This window comes from Sphaerodactylus townsendi, linkage group LG05 (genome assembly GCF_021028975.2).
Source record: "Sphaerodactylus townsendi isolate TG3544 linkage group LG05, MPM_Stown_v2.3, whole genome shotgun sequence".
Taxonomy (NCBI): domain Eukaryota; kingdom Metazoa; phylum Chordata; class Lepidosauria; order Squamata; family Sphaerodactylidae; genus Sphaerodactylus; species Sphaerodactylus townsendi.
In genome coordinates, this window is record NC_059429.1 from 84,152,566 (window position 1) to 84,178,214 (window position 25,649).

At 42.2% G+C, this 25,649-nt stretch overlaps 1 protein-coding gene across 1 annotated transcript; it reads left to right on the plus strand.

Annotated features, from left to right (window-relative positions):
- The first annotated feature begins 1,930 nt into the window (after window positions 1-1,930).
- Window positions 1,931-15,042, plus strand: LOC125433158 (acidic mammalian chitinase-like). Its single transcript, XM_048497568.1, has 11 exons — window positions 1,931-1,962; window positions 2,715-2,744; window positions 4,986-5,190; window positions 6,436-6,492; window positions 8,219-8,384; window positions 10,045-10,163; window positions 10,417-10,540; window positions 10,643-10,825; window positions 11,980-12,096; window positions 12,381-12,516; window positions 14,660-15,042. Exons 1-11 carry the CDS (start codon window positions 1,938-1,940, stop codon window positions 14,977-14,979), a joined length of 1,482 nt encoding a protein of 493 aa, XP_048353525.1. The 5' UTR covers window positions 1,931-1,937; the 3' UTR covers window positions 14,980-15,042.
- The last annotated feature ends 10,607 nt before the right edge of the window (window positions 15,043-25,649 follow it).

Consider the following 25,649-nt stretch of genomic DNA (forward strand, 5'->3'; position numbering starts at 1 on the left):
CAGTAAATAAGACACTGTGCTGTTCCCTGTCATGTGGCCAAACGTATAAGGCAGAACATCTTACAGAGCCCAAAGAGATCAGAACCATGTGCATGTCAGGACTCCATTTTATTCTCACAACAACATTCTGAGGAAAGTTCAGTTGAGAGTGACTGGCCAAAATTCATTCATTGCATTTACTGGGGCTTTCAACCTAAGCATTTCCAGTCTTAGTCTAACCGCAATATCAACACCAGTTCTCCACAAAATAGGTGATGAGGTACCAGACCTCAAAAGTCAGTTCATGCTGTTCCCACAAACTAAGAAGCAAAGAAGAAAACAAACCTAGCTAAAATATATATTTTTATATCTTGCAATTGTTTATTGTCTTTTGGGGGGATGGGGGGAAGGGACATCCTTTCTGTGTTGGTCATATTGAGATTGGAGAAGGAGTGAGGGCAAGCTCTGTCCAAGCAGGGTCAGTGACTCATGCCAAAGCAAGCTATGACTGCTGCTTCTCTTGCCAAGGCCAGCTCTCTTGGCAGTTAGTCTCTTGGGCTTCCAAACAGCTCTCTTCAGAATTGGCAGATTTAGAGCAAGGATGGCATGAACAGCCTTGACTGACTTTCACTGATTAGTAGGGGTAATTTAGAAACCACATATCAGTCTCTGAAGGGCACAGTTACTGTTTAGACATCTTGCAGAGTTTTTACTTGTCAGGACCAGGAGCCATGGTAGCTAATCACTCATTTAACTTGCCTCAGTCAATACTCTGTTGATGACTCTGCTGCTTATCGATATGGGTGCAAGGCTAGTTCAGTGGATGGAAGCCAAGGAGACAAGGCTTTTTATGAGTAGATGATTGATTAGACTTATGTAACAGTTATGGCTAAATACATATAACATTACTCTAAATTGGAAATGTATGTGTGAAGAGGGCTCAGCCTCTTATCATTTAAACATTTTAAAACATTTTAAAAATTTGGACTGTAACATGAATTATGTTACCAGTCACTTCTGTCCCATGAGCATTTTTAATCTTCACAGTTAGAGAACACGCATAACCAGAAGATTTCCTTCAGCTGTCCACTGCTACATGATTACCTTTCACTCAGTTTCAGGTGTCAGGGTGTTTGTTATGCATATGCATAAAGGCATTGTAAATATGTACTGACACTTACTTGTTACTTAACATTCTTTGGGCTGTTCAACAGTGGAATTCACTGCCTAGGAGTGTGGTAAAGTTTCCTCCTTTGGAGGTTTTTAAACAGGCTGGATGGCCATCTGTCAGGAGTGTTTTGATTGTATATTTCTGCATGGTAGGGGGCTGGACTTGATGACCCTTGTGGTTTCTTCCAGCTCTGTGATTCTATGGCTGAAGCTTCACACTGGAAATAAATTCAAAGTGAAATTGCTGGCTCAGATTTATTCCTTGATGCAATGAAAAAATATTGTGGTAAATAATCATATCTGTTATTGGCATAAGGGTCCAAATTCTTTCCTCACCCTCAGCCTTGACTCCTTGACCGTTCTGACCACCTGATCATGCTGTCTATTAAAAGAAGATATAAACAATAATTTGAGAAATTAAAAGTAATAAACTTTTGTAAAATATGGGATGAGTTTTATGTCCTTAAGGGGATATCTCTTGAAATTCCAGGTTCAATCAGGTGATAAAACTTCAATTCACAGCATTATTTCATAAAACTGCCCCCATTATAACCCTTCAGTAGCCTACTACTGGGAGATTTTGTCCTTCAGAAGAGATCTGAGCAGTTGTTGTCCTTGAGTAAATAAGATTTTAAATTTGTGTCACATGTTTTAATTGCATTTGAACAATACGGTAGTCTATCTCATTCTCCTCAGGTGCCTGTGTCCCACACTGATAAGAGAGAGTTCCCCCTCTATATAAAATGGCACTTGAACTGCGAGCTTTGTAGTCACAACTGGAAGAAAAGATGGGGAAGGGTCTGCTGTGGTTTGGTGAGTGTGTCTTTCAATTTTCACATCTCTGTATCTAATTGTCAGGTTGAAGGCCATACCAGGGATGTACAAAAATCATTTCACAGGTCTCTTTTGAAAATGGGAAGTAATGTTCAAAGGGGCATCAGATTCCCTGGAAGTGTTCCAAACAGTGCTACACGAGTTTTCAGTTATGAAGATTTCCAGGACAAAATAAGGCAAAGACATTCTGACACTTGTCACCTACTTACTTAGCGCCCCCCCCCCCCCGCCACCGCCATCAACTGCTTGTTTACAATGGGTTCTTAACCTGCAACTTTAGTATTATTTAAAACAACTAAAAAAAACCCAATACAGATGTGGCTTCTTTATGAAGTTATCCCAGCCAAATCAGGAATCAGGCAGCATGATGGTATCATATACCCATGAAGCCAATCAGATTTGACTACATGATGACACTATTAAATTAAATCAGAGTGAAAAAAGGAATTGTTGCTCTCATTCTGAATATGCTTTATGAGATGCTACATAAGAATCAGTTTTGGCTTTCTGATGGCATCCAAAAACAAAATCAGAATATGGGCGATTCTTCCTGCCATCTTACTGAAAGGATGAGCATCTATTCTGCATTTTGCATCTTGCAAAGAATCTTGGAAGTAAGGAGAAGTACATTTTTGCAGGCTGAAATGGGTTCCAGTTTTTAGATCAGCCCTCCACTGAATACTGACAAGAATATGTTGGCTGTTTCTAACACATTCAACTTTCTCTTGCAGGTCTGGCTGTTCTGCTGCAACTGCAGCTTGGTGAGCATCTTTTTAAATATAAGTGACTGATGGCATCAAAACAAGATAGTTTTAGTGAAACAGCATGTTTAAAATAGATTATTTTTTAATTTTGCTTTCTCTTTGTATCATCTCCAAGTTTTCTTAATGACATTCATGGGAAGAAAAAAAGCAGACTTTTTTCATTACAGTATTATGCAATACAGAAGAGTCCTTACAAATGTTGAAAGGAAATGAGCAATGCATCAGCCCCTTTTATCTACTTCTGTTTCTTATTTGCATTCTGGGACAGTGTATTAATTGTTATTTTTACTTTCATAATATGAAGTGCAATGAATATGGAGTCAGGTAGCATTTTCATGGAGAGTAAAGCTTGGACTGAACTGGTGCCATTCTTTCCTTAGGGTTCTTGGTAGTTTACAATGATACTTAAAACTTTATTTGGTTTAAAACCAAAAGAAAAATAAGAAACCGCAAATCTCTCCCCACTTAAAGGTGCCTGCTGATTTAGACTCCCTCAAAAGCCCTGACAAAAAGACAAAGCATCCAGAGGTCTCCAAATAGGGGTCTTCCTCACTTCTTCAGGGATCCCCTTCTACAAAACAGAAGCCATAATGGAAAAAAAAATGGACTCTGATCGATGACAGCCAGGCCACCCAAAGTGATGGGATAGCCAGCAGATGGCTACTTGTTGACAGTAGTTGGCACACAGGGACTTACAGAAGAAGACAGTCCTTCAAATATGTAAGACCCAGATTATGGTGGGCTTAAAAGGTCATAATCAGCATCTTGAATGGAAGTCAGAAACAGACTAGCTACAATGTGGCTGTTTTAAAATGGGCAATGTATGTTCCCAGCAACTAGCCCCTAACAATAATTGGGCTGCCACATTCTGGACCAATTGTACTTGCCTTCAAGGGCAACCCCACACAAAGCACATCGCAGTTATCTAGCCATGAGGTCACAGAAGTGTGAATTAGCATGGCCAGATTGGCTGAGTCTAAGTAATGAGGGGGTAGCAGCAAAAGGTGCTCCTAGTCAACATGCCAAATTGATTTTCAAACAGCAAGACAGAGTGATGGCCACTAACCTGGATGGCTTTAAAAAGGGCTTGGACAGATTTATGGAGGAGAAGTCGATCTATGGCTACCAGTCTTGATCTGCCTTGATCTCAGATTGCAAATGCCTTAGCAGACCAGGTGCTCAAGAGCAGCAGCAGCAGAAGGCCATTGCTTTCGCATCCTGCATGTGAGCTCCCAAAGGCACCTGGTGGGCCACTGCGAGTAGCAGAGTGCTGGACTAGATGGACTCTGGTCTGATCCAGCAGGCCAGTTCTTATGTTCTTATGTCCATGGGCATTCCCAAGTTCCTAACCTGCCAACATCAATCCATCTAGTCCCCCTAGAATGCCAGCTTTCCCAACCAGCATTACCTGTGTCAAGTCAGCTTGTCTCAAGTCAGCCTCAGTTTGTTCTGCTATAGCCACCTGACCACAGCCACTTGGCAAATTCAGATGAGCATGGATATTTATTGCAGTGCAAGCTGCAAGAGGTTATTGGCTATCTACTGTTAGGGAAAAGACCTGCTACATGATTCTTTGTGAGACAACTTTTAGCAGATGGTCTCTTATTTAACTAGGTACACTCATAGCTCAAAATTATATATTTATGAGGTAATTTCAGAAAAGCTTCCTTTAGGTTTGCCTTTAGCTTGCTAAACTTTTTGGCGAATGCTGTGGTTGATGATGATATTTGTGGCCATGAGGGAATAAACTAAACAGTCAGTGAAAGCACATTGCTCAGATTCTACTCTGCCCTATCACTAGTTCGCAGGATTTGCTTGACTCATCTTTTTGAGTTGCACAGGGATGATGGATGCTATTTGGGTTAGTCATGTCTATTTCATAGCATGTACACTGGAGTATGAAGAATAAAAGCAGGTCAGACATATGGTTCATTGAGGAAACAGTGATAGCCAGTTTAGACAATGTGGAGCCCTTGTATGTGTTTCTGTTTAGCTTGTGTAACTATTTAAAATTCCCTGCTGTGAAATGCTTTGACTACTTTTTTTGTAAGTGTCCATTTCATTGTTGAACAGGCAACAAAAAGAGACCCAGTTTATTTACTGAGTAAAATGCATTAGAATTTCCATTGCATTTGGTGGTTAACAGGATGGTTTTTCTAATATAATTCAAGTGATCTGACAGGAATATTTTTTTAAAAAGAGAACTATCATTCATGGGTTTTTCCCTCCTCTTGCCAGGTTCTGCCTACAAACTGGTTTGCTATTTCACTAATTGGTCTCAATATAGGCCAGAACCAGCCAAGTACTTTCCAAACAATGTAGATCCAAATCTTTGCACTCATTTGATTTATGCTTTTGCCACTATGAATCAACATAAGATTGCACCATATGAATGGAATGATGAAGACAGGCTCTTCCCAGAGTTTCAAGCACTTAAGAAAAGGTTAGTAATATATTATATGTTTGAATGTTTTCAGTGCAGATGTATGTTTACATGTGCATTTCTTGTAGTATGGAGGTCTTTTTAAAATAATCATTCACTGTTTTTAAGGAATATCCCTCTTTGAAGGGATCTGTGATCATTGTCACATACTGGTGGTGTCCCCAATGTGGTGTCCAATGACACCATGGCACCCACTGACACAGTTCTTGGTACCCAAGTGTTTTAGAAAGTTGGTGGGGCCAATTGGGGTTTTTTGAGATTCTGATGTTTTCGGTGTAATGCTAACAGCAGTTTTATATAAAGTACTTTACCTGTGCAAACGTCAGAGAGATATTCTAAAAACACAGTGGATTTCTTTCTGACTAAACCCAATAGCTCACCATTGCTAAAATACTTAATGTACCTAACAGGAACTTCTACTGATGTAATTGGATATTTCTAATTTGAACATGTTTTTATAATTCAGGTGGAAGTTGATAATATTATTATATAAAATTCAGCACTAACTATTACAAGAAATGGTGCTAGGGTTGCCAATCAATCACCAGGTGGGACCTGGAGATTGCCTGAAATTACAAACTGATCTATGGAAAAGAAACCATGACAAGCTTTTTTTCTGGTTCCTTTTGCATAAGTGTTTGCAAAATAAAGACAGAAACTGCCAGAGATTTATTGTCGAAGGCTTTCATGGCCGGAATCACTGGGGTGCTGTGTGGTTTCCGGGCTGTATGGCCGTGTTCTAGCAGCATTCTCTCCTGACGTTTTGCCTGCATCTGTGGCTGGCATCCTCTGAAGATGCCAGCCACAGATGCAGGCGAAACGTCAGGAGAGAATGCTGCTAGAACACGGCCATACAGCCCGGAAACCACACAGCACCCCTGCCAGAGATTTCTTAACTAGCTCAATGTATATAGCTATTTTGTTGTGTACATAAGAAAATATTTTAAACAATATGCTAATTTTAAAAGGCATCCCATTAAGCAGAGCTTCTGACTGAAATGCTGAAAAATTACTGTGTAACGTTACTCGCTGACATCTTGTGGTTGGCTCTGCCTTGTGCGGTAGCCATTTTGTGTTTGTGCCCACCACCCTCTGCCAGAACTCCAAATGTGCCTGCAATTGGAGACCCCTGCCAAATATACTAGTGAAAGATAGCTGTAGTTTAAAAAGAATTTCAGTATTGCAAATAATGCATTCTGAGGTACAAGCACAAATGTCTAAATTGATATTGTTCATATTTTACAGCAACTCCAATCTTGTCACTCTGCTAGCTATTGGAGGCTGGAATTTTGGCACTCAGAAGTGAGTATCCTCCCCATGTCCCCAAAACAACTTAACAGCTTTTCACACCACAGACTGTGATCTTGCTCCAGTGGAGTTTCTGAATTGGAAGTAGTCAGAAGATCTATGCCCCAGCCATGGCTATGAACAGGGTGAAAAATCCTGAAGTTACTGCTTTTGATGTGATAATTGTGTGATAGAACTTCTGATTAGACAGGCTTTGGTTTACACTCTACTGAGAAAGAAAGAGTCAGGCCAACTGAAGTAATTACAGTGAATGTTGTGTATAGGAGAGACTAGGAGAAAACAAATGACAATCTTGTGCCAAGTTAACCCAGTTATGTGCCAAGAAATGCATTTCATTAGTGCATTTTTATCTATTACTAACCCTCTAAGGAACTCAGGGTTCCCGGCTGATTGGCAGTCAGCTGGCCAGAGGGCATAAGCAGGCAGACAGAAGAGGAAGGAGTGATCTGAGTCCACTGTGTGATGATGGCTCTTCCACCTTGATGTTGAAGCACCCGCATTGCACCAGGGGGACGCTCTAGCACTTCCCCCAAACCTTTATGGAAAACACAGAGTTTTGGGGCAAGAGCTGGAGCATCCTTCAGTAAGATGCTGGTGCTTCCACATCAATCCAGGAGTGATGTCATCGCTCAGGAGACATAGATTTCCACCTATGAACCTGCCTCCCTAAAGCTCTCACCGGTTGCCAGGAAGGGCCTGGAAACAATACATCATACTCCGCTCCTCCATTTCATCCACACATCTGCCCTATGGGATAGATTAACTGACCCAGGGTCTCCCAATGGTCTTCATGAAAAATGGGGATTTAACCCATGTCTCCCCAATCCTAATACAGCTTTCTGTGCACTAAACCATCAATGATGATTAAATGATGCAAGAATGCTGATTTCAGGTCTCCCCAGTCCTTAATCCAGCATTCTAAGCACTGAATCATAAGTGCTGATTTCCGTATAAATTATGCACAGTGAATTGACTTGCATGCATTTGTGTTCTTTGCATGATTTATTCTGCTTCTGATAGCCAAGGGAAACTGCAGAGCACTGGAATTTCCTCCTCCCCAATCCCTGGAAATCCTGCTTAGCTTAACCTCTGATTTTTAAGAATGAGGCACTGTACATACTTTCTCACCTTTCTTGGCTGCCCTTTACCGGTACTCAAGCAATAGAGGTGGCGCTTATCCACAAATAGGTGCCATGTGGCTGGAGTAATGTTTAAATGAAGCAAGAAGCTGATTTTACAGGTACTGAGTCAGCATCCTTTTGGGATACATGTGGACACTGTAGGAGAGACCCATACTTCACCTCCTTCCACACTCTTTATCTCCTTCCACATTCCAACATTGCCCCAGCTACATGAGAACCATTCATGGAAGGAAACGTTGGCTCATTCCGCACATGCAGAATAATGCACTTTCAAACTGCTTTCAGTGCTCTTTAAAGCTGTGCGGAATAGCAAAATCCACTTGCAAACAGTTGTGAAAGTGTTTTGAAAACGCATTATTTTGCGTGTCCGGAAGGGGCCGTTGATTCTCAGCATCTTGAGTAATGTGTAAATGGTTCCTTGCAGCATGCCCATGACTTATTACTATTCTTCTGAGTAGAGAATACATGACACTGGGATCTTGTGATCATAGAATATGGGATATGACACAAATGAATGTGAATATGAAATGAATATGAAATGGTATGTGGGAGACTGGTTAAGAATTTCCTCATTGCAGGTTCACTGAAATGGTTTCCTCAGCTGGCAATCGTAAAATATTCATTGATTCAGTGATTGAATACCTCTGTAAATTTGGGTTTGATGGTATTGACCTGGACTTTGAATACCCAGGATCAAGGGGCAGTCCTCCTGAAGACAAGCATCGCTTCACTATCCTGGTTCAGGTGAGAAGCCAGAACAATAGTAAGAGTGAATAGTCTGTGCATAACCAGTGCAGCAAAGCATGGCTCCCCAAAATATATTAGAAACCATCTTTTCCTGGTAGATTGCCAACCTACAGGTGGGGCCTGGAGATCTCCTGGAAATTCAGAGATCACTTCCCCTGAGGAATATCTGCTAAGATATCTCCCCAAACCTTGTTCCTACCAGGACCCATCCCTAAATTTCCAGGCATTTCCCAACCTGGAGTTGTTAACTCTATTTTTAGAGACCTTTTAATCTTTGCTGTTTTAAACAAAAAGCAGCTAGGTGATGAGCATGTCCACTCAGGGGATGCAAGGCAAGCAATTCTGTCTCCAAGCAACAATTTAAGCACCAGTACAAAAAAAGGAATATTGCCAACAACTGGAACTTTTTAAATAAAACGAGAGAGAGTTGTGTTGCTCATTATTAACTATGCCAAAAATCCTGTAGGTTCTCAAGATACTTGCATCAGTACAGTGCATATAATAACCACAAAAGAATTGGATGCTGTGCTGTGGTGGGCTGAAAGGAAGAATCTCATTTCTCTGGAAACAAGATATTGTGTTTTAAGTTCTTTGGAAATTCAAGGTGCAGCCATGAACTAAGACATGTGGACTGGGGCAATGAGTGGGACACTAGTGATGGGGGAAATCCTTTGCCATTCCCACATGCCCAGAGATTTAGACTCTACCACTATTTGTAGATTAGTCACAGTCAGAAAATTAAACCTTTTTGACCAAGCCAATCTAGTGATACCTTAAAGATTAATAAAATATATACCTGTAAGAAGGGCATCAAAGGCCATTTATACCATGCACTACTTACCCCACAGCTGAGAAGCAGTTTTCACTAATTTTGCTTCACAGTGGGGTTTTCCTGTTTACACCATTCTCCCCCCCTCCCCCCCCCCACAATTTTTGTTTCCTATCTTTTTACCTCCTGCCTATTTGTAATAACCCTGCAACCTCCATTTTGATAGGTTGCCTGCCACCTTTTTTTGGGGCGGGGGGTGGAGGTTAGTCTGTCAATAGTTTGCTGAAACAGCTTGATTCACTAGCCAGGACAAGGTCTGCCATTCCAAGCAATAAAATCAAAAAGTCTTGCAAGAGGGAAGGAAGGAAAGCTGGGGGTGGGGAAAGAGACAAGAGCTCCTTTACTGATCCCAGTCTTGTCAATTTCATAAAGGATCCATCGATAGACTTTAACCATGAAAATAAAAAAAGAAGCCGGCAGAGTGACCTCCCCAAACCTTCTGATTGTCCTGAAGTGTTGGCTGGTAGAGTGGGGGGAACTACTGTGGGGTGTGCAGTGCAGGGGGAGACAAGGAGGAGTGAGAAAACCCAATGAAGTGTTTATATAGAGAGATCTCCTTCACTTTTCTTGTGAAGGGAGGAAAAAAAGTTGCATCTAAAGAGCTTTTGAAAACCATGGGAATTTCAATATGAGAGTGGGGTGAGTGCCAAAGAATCAAACCCGAAGGGAAAGTATTCTCAAAGGGAAGGAGATCACACATGCATGAATGGCCAGGGTGTTATGGGAACCTATAGCTAGCATTGAAGTAAGCTACTGTGAGTATGTGTGTATAGAAGATGTTCAGGAACAGGATGTACGTTTGAAATGGTTCTCCATATCTCTCCACAGGAAATGATGGCTGCTTTTGAAAACAATAAATGTGATGGGAAGAGGTTTTTGATCACGGCAGCTGTATCTGCTGGCAAAGGGACTATTGATGCCGGATATGAAATTGCTGAGGTCGGAAAGTATGTTGAACGGGACTCAACTGCTTTTGGGGATTGAATATGATTCTTTTATGCATCATCAATTGTATCATTTATCATGCAAACTGGCCATAAAACTGCTGCCAATTAATTGTCAGCACTTACATTTTGCAGAGAAGTATCAGCGAAACTGATAGAAACCTTGCGCATACTGTAGGTTACTGTTGGATTTTTCAAGATCCGTGTCACTTATCTAAATGAATTTGTATACTTTGTTGTATCTCATTTATGACAGAGTTCTAGATTTCATCAGTGTAATGACATATGACTTCCACGGAGGCTGGGATACTTTCACAGGACACAACAGCCCCTTGTATGTGGGATCAAAGGACCAGGGTGATTTCAAGTATTTCAACTGTGTAAGGAAATAATTCTGATCCTGTAAAGAAAATGTCTGAATTTTTCATAAGGCTAGTGAATGAGGTGGGCGCTGATCATTTTTCTAACTTGTACCTCCCCAGGATTTTGCTATGAAATACTGGAGAGACAATGGTGTCCCCGCTGGAAAACTTCTTATGGGATTCCCCACCTATGGACGCACCTTCAGGCTTACTTCCTCAGACACTTCTGTTGGTGCTCCAGCCTCTGGGGCTGGCTCATCTGGACTTTATACCCGTGAGGCAGGCTTCTGGGCCTATTATGAGGTAAAGAGTTTGTTTGTCAGGCAGAACCTCTTAAAACAAAAAAAAAATATGTAGAGTATTATGGTTACTTATCTGGCCACAATGCCTTGTCAAAGTCCTGTCTCTTCTCTATTCCTGCCATTCCTCATGTTGGCAAAGGTCCATTTGTTCAAAGGAATATTTGATGGAACAATACTAACGACTGGGGCTTCTGAATATCTGGATTGTTCTGGGTGTACTTATAGTGCTATATAATGTCCAGGTGCTGCAGTGTTGGGTGGCCCTTAGCAATCAGTCTTTATTGTATAGGCAAAATGCTCATGCTAGCACACTGAGCAGCAGGATCAACTATTTATCAGTTCTATCTAATAACTGCTTACCCATCGATACAGTATGCCAGACTTTTCTCCACTCAAAGGTGTACTTACATTCACTTTAGCTAGGACTTGTAGATTGTTAGGGCAGCTGCAACTGATGCCAGTGTTTCTTCATGGAAGGGGGATTTGAATGCCACTGTCCCCTGGGAGGTCACCACTACTTCTAACAATTCCCCAAATTTCAGGCAAAGTATTTTAAGTTGTGGATTTTCCAGGCTGTGTGGCCTGGTAGTTTTTGCTCCTAATGTTTCATCTGCATCTATGGCGGGCATCTTCAGAGGCATGTCACAGTAAGAAGTGTTTCTCTCTGGGGAATAGTGTAGAGAGAAACACATCTCACCATGACATGCCTCTGAAAATGTCAGCCATAGATGCAGGCAAAATGTTAGGAGCAAAAGCTATGAGACTACAACCACACAGTCTGGAAAACCCACAACAGTCAGTTGATTCCAGCTGTAAAAGCCTTCAACAATATATTAAATTCCTATGGCATTGACTGGCATTTTAGTTTTCTCCATTTATTTAATTTGTGTAGCACAATCCTTGCTCTCCTAATCTTTGCTAGTTCTCTGCTCCCCAAGTCAGGTCACTTTTGAAATCATGTGAGCTTAGAAATCTAGAAATATAAGAGATTAATAACACATATTTAAACAGAAGTTTGATCAGGAATTGTTGGGTTTAGGCAGTTAAATAAGCATAAAGCAGACTTAATGGAGGCCAAGATGCATCCACATTTCACACTGTTTTTTTTGTGCACTCAGAATTATGGAAGGAAATCCCTTTTGATTTGTTTCACAGATTTGCACATTCTTAAAGACTGCCACACTAAGTTGGATCGATGACCAGAAAGTCCCATATACCTACAGTGGAAATGAATGGGTTGGATATGATAATATTTGCAGCTACAAACATAAAGTAAGATTGTAATATTGTCCATGTTAACAGTTTCACAGTATTGGAACATGCCTGAGTTTGAATATAGACTATACAGTTTATCAAAGGCTACATTTGCATTGATGATGCTGGGACAGCAAAATCATTCCTTCTGGTTGTGTTTGTGCTTGAGCAGAAATATTCTTTAGCACTAGTACGACCCATCACTAATCATAAAATAAATGGTTTTAGCACAGACATATGCTTGAAATGAAAGATGTAGAATAATTTTTTTCACTTAAGTGGGCTTTATGATTTTTGACTAGGTCAAGTACCTGAAAGAGAACAGTTTTGGAGGTGCCATGGTTTGGGCCATTGACCTGGATGACTTTCTGGGCTCTTTCTGCAATGAAGGAAAATATCCTCTCATTAGTGAACTGAAGAGACTTCTTGAAACCAACGGTAAGATGGTGAAAATGAGATGGGAGTCTATGGGAGCAATCCCCAAGCAGGTCTCCTCCAGGGGCGTACTGCCCAGAGGGACATATGGGTGCAAATGTCCCCAGGCAGCACTCATTTAATCACGTGGGGAGGGTGAAAAATCACCCCATACTCCTCTGGTTGAAAGGCGCCCCTGCCCGGCTCTCCCCCGGGGCGAAGTGAGGGGGAACTGCGCCGGGGCACATGTGCGCCCCACGCCCCTGCCAAGGCATTGCCATGCCCATGGAACGTCCCTGGAATGCCCCGGCCATGCCCCCACACTGGGGCATGCCCAGGGTGTTGCGCCCCCCATCCCATGGGTGCTACGCCACTGCACTCCCCCCTCAGGCACTGGCTGTAGCAATCCCCTCTGGGCTCTCCCAGCCCGCCAAGTCCTTCCCAGCTTCGGTGGAGGAGGAGGCGGCTTCCGTGCACCTGCAGCTAAGTCAGTCCAGCATAACCTGTAAGGGGAGGGGAATAGAAGGAAGCCCCTTGCACCACAGCTGTACAGAAGCGGCCGCTGCGAGTTAGGATCTTGCTCCTCTACTCACCCTACCCTTGCCTGCTATTGTGAAGGTAAGTGCCCCTAAAAAAGCCCATGGATTTTGCTCTAGAGGAAAACTAATGCCCCAAGTGTGTGGGACGATCAAAGGGGGGATTCCCACCACCACTACTACCACTGAAAATGAGGAAAGGGCAACACAGAACTGGAGATTGGTATACAAAAGCTTCTTCTGGCATCAACTTGGGTTTTTATTGTGGGGGGGGGGGGCGCAGAAAACTCAATTCTTGCCCCAGGCTCCATTTTCTGTCGATACATCACTGGTCTCCTCAGAAGTAAATCTCATGTTATCCCATGGATTTAACTCTCAGAAAAGCGTAGTGCTCCGACTTAGATGTGATGGCATTTGACTTTAAATAATAGTGCCCTCTTTGAATAAACTACTAAAATTATCCAAAAGGATCTAAAGACTCATCATTGACTAGCACTTTATTTAAAGATCTTGTTTCAGGCACATTGACATAATGGATGTTCTTGTCCTGCCGTCAGGGTGCATCCTTGGCATTGTCCCCTCAGTCTTGTCCCAGAGCATCACCTGCCTTGTATAAGACGTCACACAAGAACACTTGTTGAACATTACAAGAATGAGATGGGGCAAAGATCCTTTTGGCCATTATGTTCTCTTTCGCATAATCTTCTCATAATATCAATACTCACTTCTTGGGGTTATTTTTTTGCCTCAAAATGATTTCACATCAGTCTGGGGGCTGAGGACAGTTGAGGGCCTTTGGGCTGAATTTTGGCCTGGTTCAGACATTTCTGACCCTTTTCCTCTACTGCATAGTAAATGTTGTGTGTGATATGGGCCCTCCGCATGGACACCTAAGCATGCAGATACCCAAGTTGTTTTCCACAGAACTGTGAAAAAGCATCCGCTACAGCTTCAGTGTCAAGTGGCGTGGGAGCATGGTCCATACACAACTGTTCTCACTCTGCTCCTACCTGACACTGCCCCCAACCTCTTTCATATCTCTCTTTCCCTTGTGCCGGCACAAAACTGCAGTTATGACCGGGATTTTGGAAGTGTGGTCCAGTAAAAACTTTCCCCTCCTGTTCTCTTTCTTAACTAAGCTGCACTTTCATGCTGTAGCATGGCACAGTTTTTTTAAAAGGACCGAAAGGATAGGAAATGGTACCCAGCAACAAGCTGCCTCACACTGTTTGAAAGCAGAGCAGTTTAGAGCTCAATTGGGTTGGAATTCATACATTATGCAGCAATGGAGTTTGCACATCATATATAATAGCAGTGAACACACAAGATACATAAGAAAACACGAGGAAAGAAGTTGTGGGTGCTTGCTAGGTAGTTCCGTTTTTTGTTTTCACTGCTTCCTGTTTTTCAGTGTTCACCAGAAGACAGTATAGTATACAATTAAGCAACTGACACTTCTGCCAAGTAAAATATGAATTGGCTTTGTTTGTTTACAAAACCTCACTGGAATTAATTAAATAGTACTTTAGCACTCTGTGAAGCTTCTTTGATTAAAAATATTCAGATCTATGTAGGGTGATTTCACATGAATGCAGTGATTTCAATGTATTGTGATTTCAATATTCCCACAGACCCCATTGTTCCTGGTTGCCCTGATGGAACTGTTCCTGATCCTGATCCTGGGACTCCTACTCCAACTCCAGATCCAACTCCAGATACTCCAACTCCAGATCCAACTCCAGATACTCCAACACCAGATACTCCAAATCCAGATACTCCAACTGTGGGGCCACCAGTACTTAACTTTTGTGACAACCAACAGGACGGTATCTATGCAGACCGAGAAGATAGCAACAAATTCTATATGTGTGTTAACAAGCAAACTTACTCTTTCAGCTGTGCATCTGGCCTGGTATTTGATGAGAGTTGTAAGTGCTGCAACTACCCTTAATAGTAACAGCTGGCTTCCAACAAAGAGAGTTTGAAATGGTATGTCTTTTTGACCACAGCAGACCCCCACCCCCCTTTCCTTTCAAATAAAATCCAGGATGCATGACTGAATCATGTTTGTGCTGACTTCTTTTTGTCTACCATATTGGCTGGGTGCCCTTTCATTTATAACAGTTTTTAAAAGAACAAGATTTGTATCACTAGGAGTACAATCTTCACCTGAGCTTCCCCCTTTGAAACCCTTTGATTTAAATGTATTTAGAAGGGTGCAACTCTTTTACAGATCACACTGTTTGTCTTCTGGCAAGATCTGGCAGGACTGTGTGTGACAAAACCAGGGCTTGATCCACTGTGCCTGGAAGGTGATCCTCAATGAGAATGAAAAAGTGCACAGTTTTGCTGGGATCATGCCTGGTAATGCTAATAAATATTACGGAAAATTGTATAGCTATATTTCAGAGTGACTGCCCTAATATGGAGCAGAGGAAGCTGTTGTATTTTTCAGTTTTCTATTGGGTTTTCTTCCAAGAAAACCCCCACCTATGCTCAGTACTCCTATACAAATAATGTTTAGAGCACAATCCAGTCAGAGTTAATCATTTTGAATTGCCACTTAATTCACATTAAAACATTTTATGCAGCTATAATAATATTCTCATTGAAGACCTTGAGTCATAAGGAATTTAATATTTGTTCTGAGCCCTTAATACATCAGTTATTTGAACTGAGTGGTTCGTCACTAATGTCATGCTACATAACTGAGGGTCCTTCAGGATGTTTACGGGCTGAACTGAACCAAGAAACACAGACATACCTTATTATGTGACATATTGTGATGTGGCTGGCATGCGACTGGCAAGCGATCTTGTCTGCTGAAGTCCCTGCTAATCACAGCTGCAGTACCTCTCTGGGTTCAATGGTTTCCCACTAAACACTGATTTTTCAGAAAAAAGTGGAAAGTTATTTCTCAAAGCATTATGTTGCTCTAAAAGAAAACTTCCTAATATAAAAGTGAAACAAAATTAATGCAAACATACGTTGAACCAAAGGCTTTTAAATTACTTGGAAGTGATTTCTGCGCCACCATTATTTTAACATGAAACCAACCTAATACATCTCTAATCCTTACAATAAAAATGTTGTGTCCAAAAGAAAAAGTCCAATTTTTAAACCTGCTCACTCATCTTTAATATTACACAACATTCTGAGTAGAATTATTAATCCATGCCAAATTACATGGATTGCATTTTTTGCTAGTAGCTCCTGACTGTGGCAGCTAGAACTTTTTGCACCAAGTCTGGGGTTGCTATGTATCTATATCAATATATTCCTCCCTCCTGCCCTAAATTATCTCTGTCAGACCCTTTCCAGCTATCTTCCATGTCTCCTTTGGCTATCTCTATTTGTAACAGTGTTTTGTAAAGAAGCATAAATGTTAACACTCTTCTACATCAATGCATTAAAGTATGCATTTCTAAATGCTGACCAAAAAGTAGATAAAACATACCTATATCAGAACCTATGAAAATATCAAAAGAAAGTAACTCCAGAAGTCCCAAAACTGTTGAAGAGTTTCAGCTGAAGACTACTGTCACCTCTTTTATTGATATAGTAGAAGAAGAATTTGTATTTTATACCCCACCTTTCTCTCCTGTAATGAGATTCAAGATGGCTTATAAACTCCTTTCCCTTCCTCTCCCCACAACAGACACCTTGTGAGGTAGGTGGGACCGAGAGAGTTTTGAACGAACTGTGACTAGCCCAAGGTCACCTAGCAGGGATGTAGGAGTGGGGAAGCAAACCCGCTTCACCAGTTTAGAGTCCACCTGCTCTTAACCACTACACCACACTGGCTATCAAGTTGCTTCCACTGGACAAGTTGCTAAAAGCATTCTAAAAAGGGGCTTTAGTAGTGCACTGTGTGGTATGATTGTGTATGTTTTAAATGTTTTTCACTTGAAAAATCTGCCAAAAACATAAGTAATTTTCACCAAAGGCACCTAAACATGATTTTCCATTTTTCATATCTGTGCAGTAGTCCTGAGCACAGGGTGGGCCATTATCAATAAATCTAATTGCCAATGAGGTCAAATATGTAGCTAGTTAAATCCAGATTTCAGAAATATCTGAATTTTTTTAAAAGGTTAAAAACTCTCAAAATAAAAATAGCATCTGTAGCTTGAAGAACTTAATATATTCTCAGTGGACATTGTGGGGACTGTTAGGCAACCACAATAATATTGTCAGCCTTCAAGCCTTCATTTCGATCAGCAAAAGGCAGTGGGGAGTGGTATGGCCTTCTCCATGCCTTTAAGGGAGGATTAAGTGGCTCCAGGCCAGGCAAAACCCAATGGGAAGTTTGGGGTTGCCAACTTCCAGCTGAGGTCTGGAGATCTCTCAGAATTACAACTGAATTCCAGATTCCAGATATCAATTCTTCTGGAGAAAATGGCTGCTTTATGACATTATAATCTACTGAATTTCCTCCCCTCCCCAAAGCCTCACTTCCCCAAGTTCTATCTTAAAACTCCAGGAATTTTCCAATCTAATATCAGTGACTTGATATCATGAAACTTGCATAATTAATGCATGGCTGGAGCTTGTTAATGTTCAACAGCAGCCACTCCATGAAAGCCAGTATGTGTAGTGGTTAGAATTTCAGACTAGAACATGGAAAACCCAGGTCAAATCACCATTCTGTCATGGAAGTTCACTGAGTAATCTCAGATTAACCTGTCTCAGGGATCTTTGCATCACTGGCTGTGAGAACACACACACACACACACACACACACACACACACACACACACGAGACACAGAGAGCGCTACAGGATTGATCTGGGCTGGTCCACACACACACACACACACACACACACACACACACACACACACACACACACACACACACACACACACACACACACACACACACACACACACACACACACGAGACACAGAGAGCGCTACAGGATTGATCTGGGCTGGTCCAAGCTCTGGGATCCTGTTTGCAGGACCCTACCAGAATGTAGCAGCAAATGGGTGGATGTTACATCAGAGGGATTCATTGTTGTCATTGCACACAGTGATAACATACTGAAGAGGGACCATTGAGATTTTTCCAGCCTAGCTGACTCCTTCCCCACTGGTTTATCTCTAGGATGAAACAATTTGCCCTGCTTTCATCCACAACAACCAGCAAGAGGAAAAGAGGAATGTGGGATACAGGGGAATTGACGCTGCCATGCCCCCTCATCTAGGCGACGGGCGTATTTGGGTCTGCCTGCGGAGGCTTATGGATCCTGAGGGATTCCTGAATATCCTGCAGGATGCTCCTTCCACTGGTGCCTCTCTCGGTGAGCTAGTAGAGAGCTAGGATACCAGACTTTCTGAAGACATCTAGAAAGTTGCTCCAAAATGTCCTCTCTCTCCCTGTCTCAAATTGGCTCCCTAGCATACTGAGGAGCTGAGGAGGATGAAACAGGAACTGAGATGACTTGAGCAAGTGTGGCGGTGAGTTTGTGACGAAGAGGCAAGACTCTCATATAGGATGCTTATGAAATCCTACAAGAGAGCCATCACAGCTGCTAGCTCATGCCCGGCACAATTGTTTACTGTAATTTGGACTTTGGTGACCGCTTCCATCAGTCTCCAAAATCAAAAATTGGCTTTTAGCTAGGCCAGGGGTCTGCAACCTGCAGCTAGTCAATTGACCATGCTGGCAGGGGCTGATGGGATTTGTAGTCCATGAACATCTGGAGAGCCACAGGTTGCAGACCCCTGAGCTAGGCATTTGCGAGCTTTTTTGCAGATAAGATCTTGTCTCTCCGCCAGGCTCTTCAGGCTACTATTGAGACAATAAGGGAACTGGAGGCCCCTTTCCCATCTTTTGGTCCTAGTTTTGACCATTTCAACCTGCTAAATCTCTCTGAGGTGGACAGGCTTTTGTCAGCTGTAAGATCTACCACTTGTAGATCTTGTAACACTTGTCGGAGCAGCAGTAGCGTAGTGGTTAAGAGCAGGTGCACTCTAATCTGTGGAACTGGATTTGACTCCCTGCTCTGCCACTTGAGTTGTGGAGGTTTATCTGGGGAACTAGATTTGCCTGTGCACACCAACACATGCCAGCTGGGTGACCTTGGGCTAGTCAGCTTTTCGGAACTCTCTCAGCCCCATCTACCTCACAGGGTATTTGTTGTGGGGAAGGGGAAGGGGAAGGCAATTGTAATCCCCTTTGAGACTCCTTACAGGAGAGAAAGGGGGTATAAATCCTCCTCCTCCGCCTCCTTCTTGTCCTTTTGACCCATGTCCCTCCTGGCTAGTGAAAGCTTGTAGGGAGGAGCTACAGAGGCACCTGGGAGAGATCATCAACGACTCTCTTGACCAAGGAGTCTTCCTTGGTCAGCTGAAAGAGGCAGTGGTCCACCCTCCTCTTGAAAGACCGAATTTAGATCCTCTTGGGCCCACATATGTTAGGGATCGCCTTTCCCCATATTGCCCAACTTTCCCCATATTGCCCAATTTCCCCATATTGCTCCTTGGAGGAGAACCTACTGGTAATCCCTGGCCCAAAAATATCCAGCTAACTTTGACTAGGGCCAGGGTTTACTCTGTCCTGGCCCCTACCTGGTGGAATATGCTCCCACATTACATCAGGGCCCTGCGGGTTCAGAACGGTTTCCACAGGGCCTGCAAAGCAGACCTATTCTACCGGGCTTTTCTTGGAGGACAGCCAGGCTGATATCTATGTTCAGTGGCCTCCCAGGTTTTAAAAGGGGATATTAAGGGTTATTTAAGATTTTAAGTCACCATCTTGCCTATTTTTAAACTGTTTATGTTGCTGTAGTTATAATGTTTAGGTTTTTATTGTTTTTATTGTATTTTAAAATGTTGTATTGCTGCCCTGAGCCCTTCGGGGATGGACAGGGTCAAAATCCAATAAATAAATAAATAATATATGTGTATAAACGCAGATGTATATTTTTAACAGTTAATAGTTATTAATATTAATAAGCAATTCTAAACCAAGCTATAAGATTGTCAAAAAGATTTGCCAGTTTATTACGTATTCTAAATTGTTTTTTTTAATTCCTTCAGTATATTATATTACTATTCTCTTTTCTATGTTCTTTTTTCTTCTTTCTATTGATAAAGAATCATAGACGGAGGAGACCACAAGGGCCATCCAGTTGGAAGAGACCACAAGGGCCAACCCCCTGCCATGCAGGAATATACAATCAAAGCACTCCTGTCAGATGGTCATCCAGCCTCTGTTTAAAAACCTCCAAAGAAGGAGATTCCACCACACTCCAAGGCAGTGTTTCCTACTGTTGAACAGCCCTTACTGTCAGGAAGTTTTTCCTAATGTTTAGGTGGAATCTCTTTTCCTGTATCTTGAATCCATTACCCCTTGTCCTAGTCTCTGGAGCAGCAGAAAATAAGTTTGCTCGATCTTCAATGTGACATTCCTTTAAATATTTAAACATGAGTATCATGTCAGCCCCTGGTTGAGTACTGTTTTCTTTTTTAGGAAAAGACCGATGGTGTTAAGTAGTTCTTTCTTTTCTCCATCCCTGTCAGCAATCCACCATCTTCTCCATGCAGTGACCCTATCATATCTTTTTCTTCCTTTTGCTGTGGACATAACGAAAAAAGTCTTTTAAATTATTTTTAACCTCTCTGACAAACCCAAGCTCATTCTGAGTTTTAGCTGTTGTTATGTTGTTATATTTTGTAAACAAATAATAAATTATGTTTAAATAAATAAATGCCTATATGCCTTCTTATACTTTTAAGAACATCTCTACACCCTTTTGGGAAAAAGTAAATACATACTTGGACATGTTGGTGGACAAATACCCTTGTCCAGTATTTTCTAGTGTAGGGGACTGATTGGGGAGTAATCATTTGAACTCGGATAATGGTGATTACATTCCATACCCTTTTTTGCTGCCTAGGCAATCCAATGATCATGTCATTAATACAGTTGACAGAACTTTGTGCCATCTTTAACTTTGGGGGTAGGGTGGTCTACCAAATTGAATAAACAACAACAACAACAAACAACTTACATATACTGAATGAATCCACTCACTAAGACAACAAGTAGAATAGATCTATATCTCCCCACGTGGTTGTAGTGTAGTGGACTATGTGATGACTTCAATGGCCCTTGAAAAATATATTTTGGATTTTGTGATTGGTGATCAAACTGAAATTGATCACTTGCCAGTTTTGATGTCCATAAATCTAAGAAGACTTTCAGAAACATCTCAACCATCTTCTCCTGACATCAATACTTATTCACAACTTAGAAGGATCAAATGGTCACTTGATACTGAGGAAATAAAACAAAGGATATCGAATGACACCTGCTTACTATGAAATTATAATCTATCTACCACCAAATCTCTCCTAGAGGTGTTTATGGCCTGTAATATTAACATTAATGCCCAACCATCATGTTCAAAAACTCTTCAGTGTTTCTCTAGATCATGCTTTGACAATTAATAATATCATCTAAAGCACCAATTATTCCATCAGGAATGACAAAAGACATCATCATGTATTTCTCATTTATCTGGCCCTTTTATTTTGAAAGTGGAAGGAATTTCAATTAACCTTAGCACAGAAGAAGCATATGGTCTCAGCTGCTCAATGCAATCAATGGGAAGAATAACAAGGAAGTTTTGGGCCTCAATGGTAGGTTCACTTCTCTTGAACCCTGGAGTTTCTGCTTCCTCAATTTCAGTTCAGAAATGGCTCCATAAGAAGTCTCAAAATGGGTAAGGACTTGGGCTGGATGGATTATCAGCAGAACATCTTAAGAGCAGCATCGACTGGTGGGCTAGTCCCCTTGCATGGCTGTTTACATTGATCTACAAGTTTGGCATTCTACCTGAGGTTTGGTTAAGCTCTGATTTAATACTAATATTCAAAAACAGCAATCCCAACTGCCCAGAAAACTACCACCCTATAAATTTGCTATCTGTATAGGCAAGTCATGTGCCAAACATCTTTTGAATAAACCAATGGACTGAATGGCCTTTCAAGGTTTGCCAGGAAAGAAACAAACTGGATTTTGCAAGGGTAACTCTGCCTTAGACCATTGCATAACGCTGTCCTTTTTGGCAGATCTTATACTTGCTAAATAACCCTGATTTTGTTTTTTGTAGTCGTTTCCCCACTCACCGTTTGTTGCGCGCTACTTTCCCCAAGTAGCGCAGGGTCCAGCAGCCCTCCCCACTACAGGGCGGCGACAACGCAGCCGCCCCGACTCTGCCACTCTCGCGCCCCCTCAGCGTGCGTCATTTCTGGCGCTGTTCGGAACAGTGCCTTTTGGATGACGCGCGGGGCAATGGGGAAGCCCGGAAAGTTCAGCCTCCAGAGCTGCGCTCCAGCCAATCAGAACAAAGACCCACCCTGCCAATCACCAGCGAACGCGCAGATGTGGCGAGTGCTGCTTCTCTGCAGCCGCGGCAGAACAGCGAAGCTTTCCTACGGTACAAGTTGAAGTGGGGAGAACGGCTGTGCGCTCAAAAGCTGCGATTCATACGAGACGGGTTTGCCTCAGCATTTTTTTTAAAGTGGGAAATCGCCCAGTGAATGGGTGGTCAAGTTTTTACTAGAAATTATACACCCTAAAGGATAGTTCTGTTTTTTAACTTTGCTGTGTCACTCTGTTATTAAGAGATTCTTTGTTATCATTCTCTTTGGGGATTGTTTTGAAGCTGGTTTTTGTTTTTTTCTTCTGTATTTTACCTGTATCGTCTTATATGCCAATAAAGGCTTGGTTTACCAGCTGTCAAATCTACCAGCTGTCAAATTACCAGCTGTCAAATTAAGTTCAACGACAAGGGCCATCCAGCTCCAAAGATCTCAGTAACAAAAGGAGTGAAGCAAGGATGTTTACTGGCTCCCTCTCTTGTCAATCTATTTCTCTCAGATTTGCCTGTATATTTGTCTAAAGTAGATGCCCATGTCCCCAGATTAGATTTACAGCTGGTCCCCTTTGTTGTTTTATGCAGATGATGCAGTGATCCTTTAATTTTCCCGGGTGGGATTTAAATGCCTATTAGCCTCTTTTATTTCCTATCGTGAACTGAATTTTCTATCTATACATTTTTTAAAAACCAAAATAATAGATGCCTGAATTAGAGAGGGGGCTGGGCAGGGAAATCAAGTAAGTTAAAAGCTTTAGATACCTTGGGGTTCTTTTTCATTACAACTTAAACAGGTCCACACACTGGTTTCATTCTCTCACTGTTGCCAAAAGCGGCATGTCCACTAGAACCAGGGGGCATACATTGAAAATGCTGGGGGGAAGAATTATTTATTTATTTATTTATTTATTTATTTATTTATTTATTTATTTATTTATTGTTTCGATTTATAAACCGCCCCATCCCCTGGGGGCTCTGGGCGGTGAACAACATTCACATATACAATTAATTAAATCGATAACAACAATATAATACTAAAATCCATTAAAAGCTACTTAAAAACAGCGGTTAGTATCATAATAGGTGCCCTATTATGGCCAATTCAATTAAGATCACCCCAGTAAAAAGAAAAGGGAGGGGTCAGGTTCCTCTCTGGGAGGATAATAGGTGGTAAAGTGCATCAGATGGTATGTGCAAAAAGATGCAGGGGGGGAAGGAGAGGGGGAGGGGGAAGGGGGCGCCACTCAGCGACTGGACACTCCAAAGGCCCGGTGGAACAACTCGGTCTTACAGGCCCTGCGGAACTCACCAAGGTCCCGCAGGGCCCGGACAGCTGGAGGAAGAGTGTTCCTAATGAACTAATTAGAACTAATAAAAGGAAACACTTCTTCACGCAACGTGTGATTGGTGTTTGGAATATGCTACCACAGGAGGTGGTGATGGCCACTAACCTGGATAGCTTTAAAAGGGGCTTGGACAGATTTATGGAGGAGAAGTCGATTTATGGCTACCAATCTTGATCCTCCTTGATCTGAGATTGCAAATGCCTTAACAGACCAGGTGATCGGGAGCAACAGCCGCAGAAGGCCATTGCTTTCACATCCTACATGTGAGCTCCCAAAGGCACCTGGTGGGCCACTGCGAGTAGCAGAGAGCTGGACTAGATGGACTTTGGTCTGATCCAGCTGGCTTGTTCTTATGTTCTTATTGTTCATTTTCAGCACCAAAGTGGAAACCAATTTGTGCCAGCAGCCATACAAGGGTTGCAGGCCAAAGTGATTTCCCAATTTTATATAGGATACCAGTATGGATACAAGCCTACAACAAGGAGGTCAAATGAATTCATGCAGTTGGGTGCTGTGTGGTTTCCGGGCTGTATGGCCGTGTTCTAGCAGCATTCTCTCCTGACGTTTCGCCTGCATCTGTGGCTGGCATCTTCAGAGATGAAGATGAAGATGCCAGCCACAGATGCAGGTGAAACGTCAGGAGAGAATGCTGCTAGAACACGGCCATACAGCCCGGAAACCACACAGCACCCAAGTGATTCCGGCCGTGAAAGCCTTCGACAATACAAATTCATGCAGTGTTTCTCTGTCGCATCCTTGATATCTCACAATCAGCTGGGTACTTCATGTGCTAAATTGGGTCAACATCTTGTGGAGTCTAGAGCTAGGATTACTTCTATCAAATGTTGCTTACATCTCCATTTTCAGTCCCAGCCCATAGTTTAATAACTTGCTTGCTTGCTGACTCATATCACTCTAAATGGTCTACCTCAGTTGAACATAAAAATTAACATCCTTGGCACTGACTTAGAAGCTCTTGTCAACTCTGGGGAAGCCTATTGATTCCAGACAATTACAAGAAGAATCTGGGACACTGAAAAACAGAAATCAGATGCTGGATTGAATAAGATTTGCTCCCCATGCTCACATGGGCTATCTTTCTCACAGAGGGCAGAGGCAGAGCTACCAGGGGATGGGTGGGGGTGCGCCATGCATTGGGCACACGTTTTTGGGTCTTGTGGGGGGTGCAAAAAAAGTACAGAAGAGGGTGACCAAGATGATGAGGGGTTGGAGCACCAGGGAAGGCTGAAGTATCTGGGACTTTTCAGTTTAGAAAAGAGATCAGTAAGGGGGGAAACTATAGAGGTTTATAAAATTATGCACAGGGTGGGGAGAGTCGACACAAAGATTTTTTCTCCCTCTCCCAAAATGCTAGCTGTCCTGGGAATCCATATCCCGTTGTTGCTGTTAGCCACATGGGGTACAGATAAGAAGACCAAGCCACACTCCCTTCTAGCTGAGAGAGAAAGAATCGGGTTTCTCTTGTAAAAGGGGGGTGTAGTTTGAAGTGAGGTGGTTAGTCATTTGCTTTCAATATTTGTAGAGGAGTTTTGGCGGGGATTTTCTAGTTCTGTCAATAAATGTCTGGTGGTCTATTTTACCTGAACTGCTGTTTCTGAATAAAGACTTTTGCTAAAACAGAAGTGCTTTTCCCTGAACAGGGGGGCGGGGAGGCAGGAGAGGGTCCTGATTATTAGTGGCTAATAGCTATGGCAACTAAAGAAAACTTTCATGTCCAGAGACAGTAAATCTCTGAATCCTAATGCCAGGAGGCAACACTAGGGGAAGACGTTTAGAGCTGAATTGCCCAGCGCAAAGGTCCAAAGGAGTCGTACATGCATCACACAGCATAATAAGTTCTCTGCAAGATAAAAGGGCAGCACTGA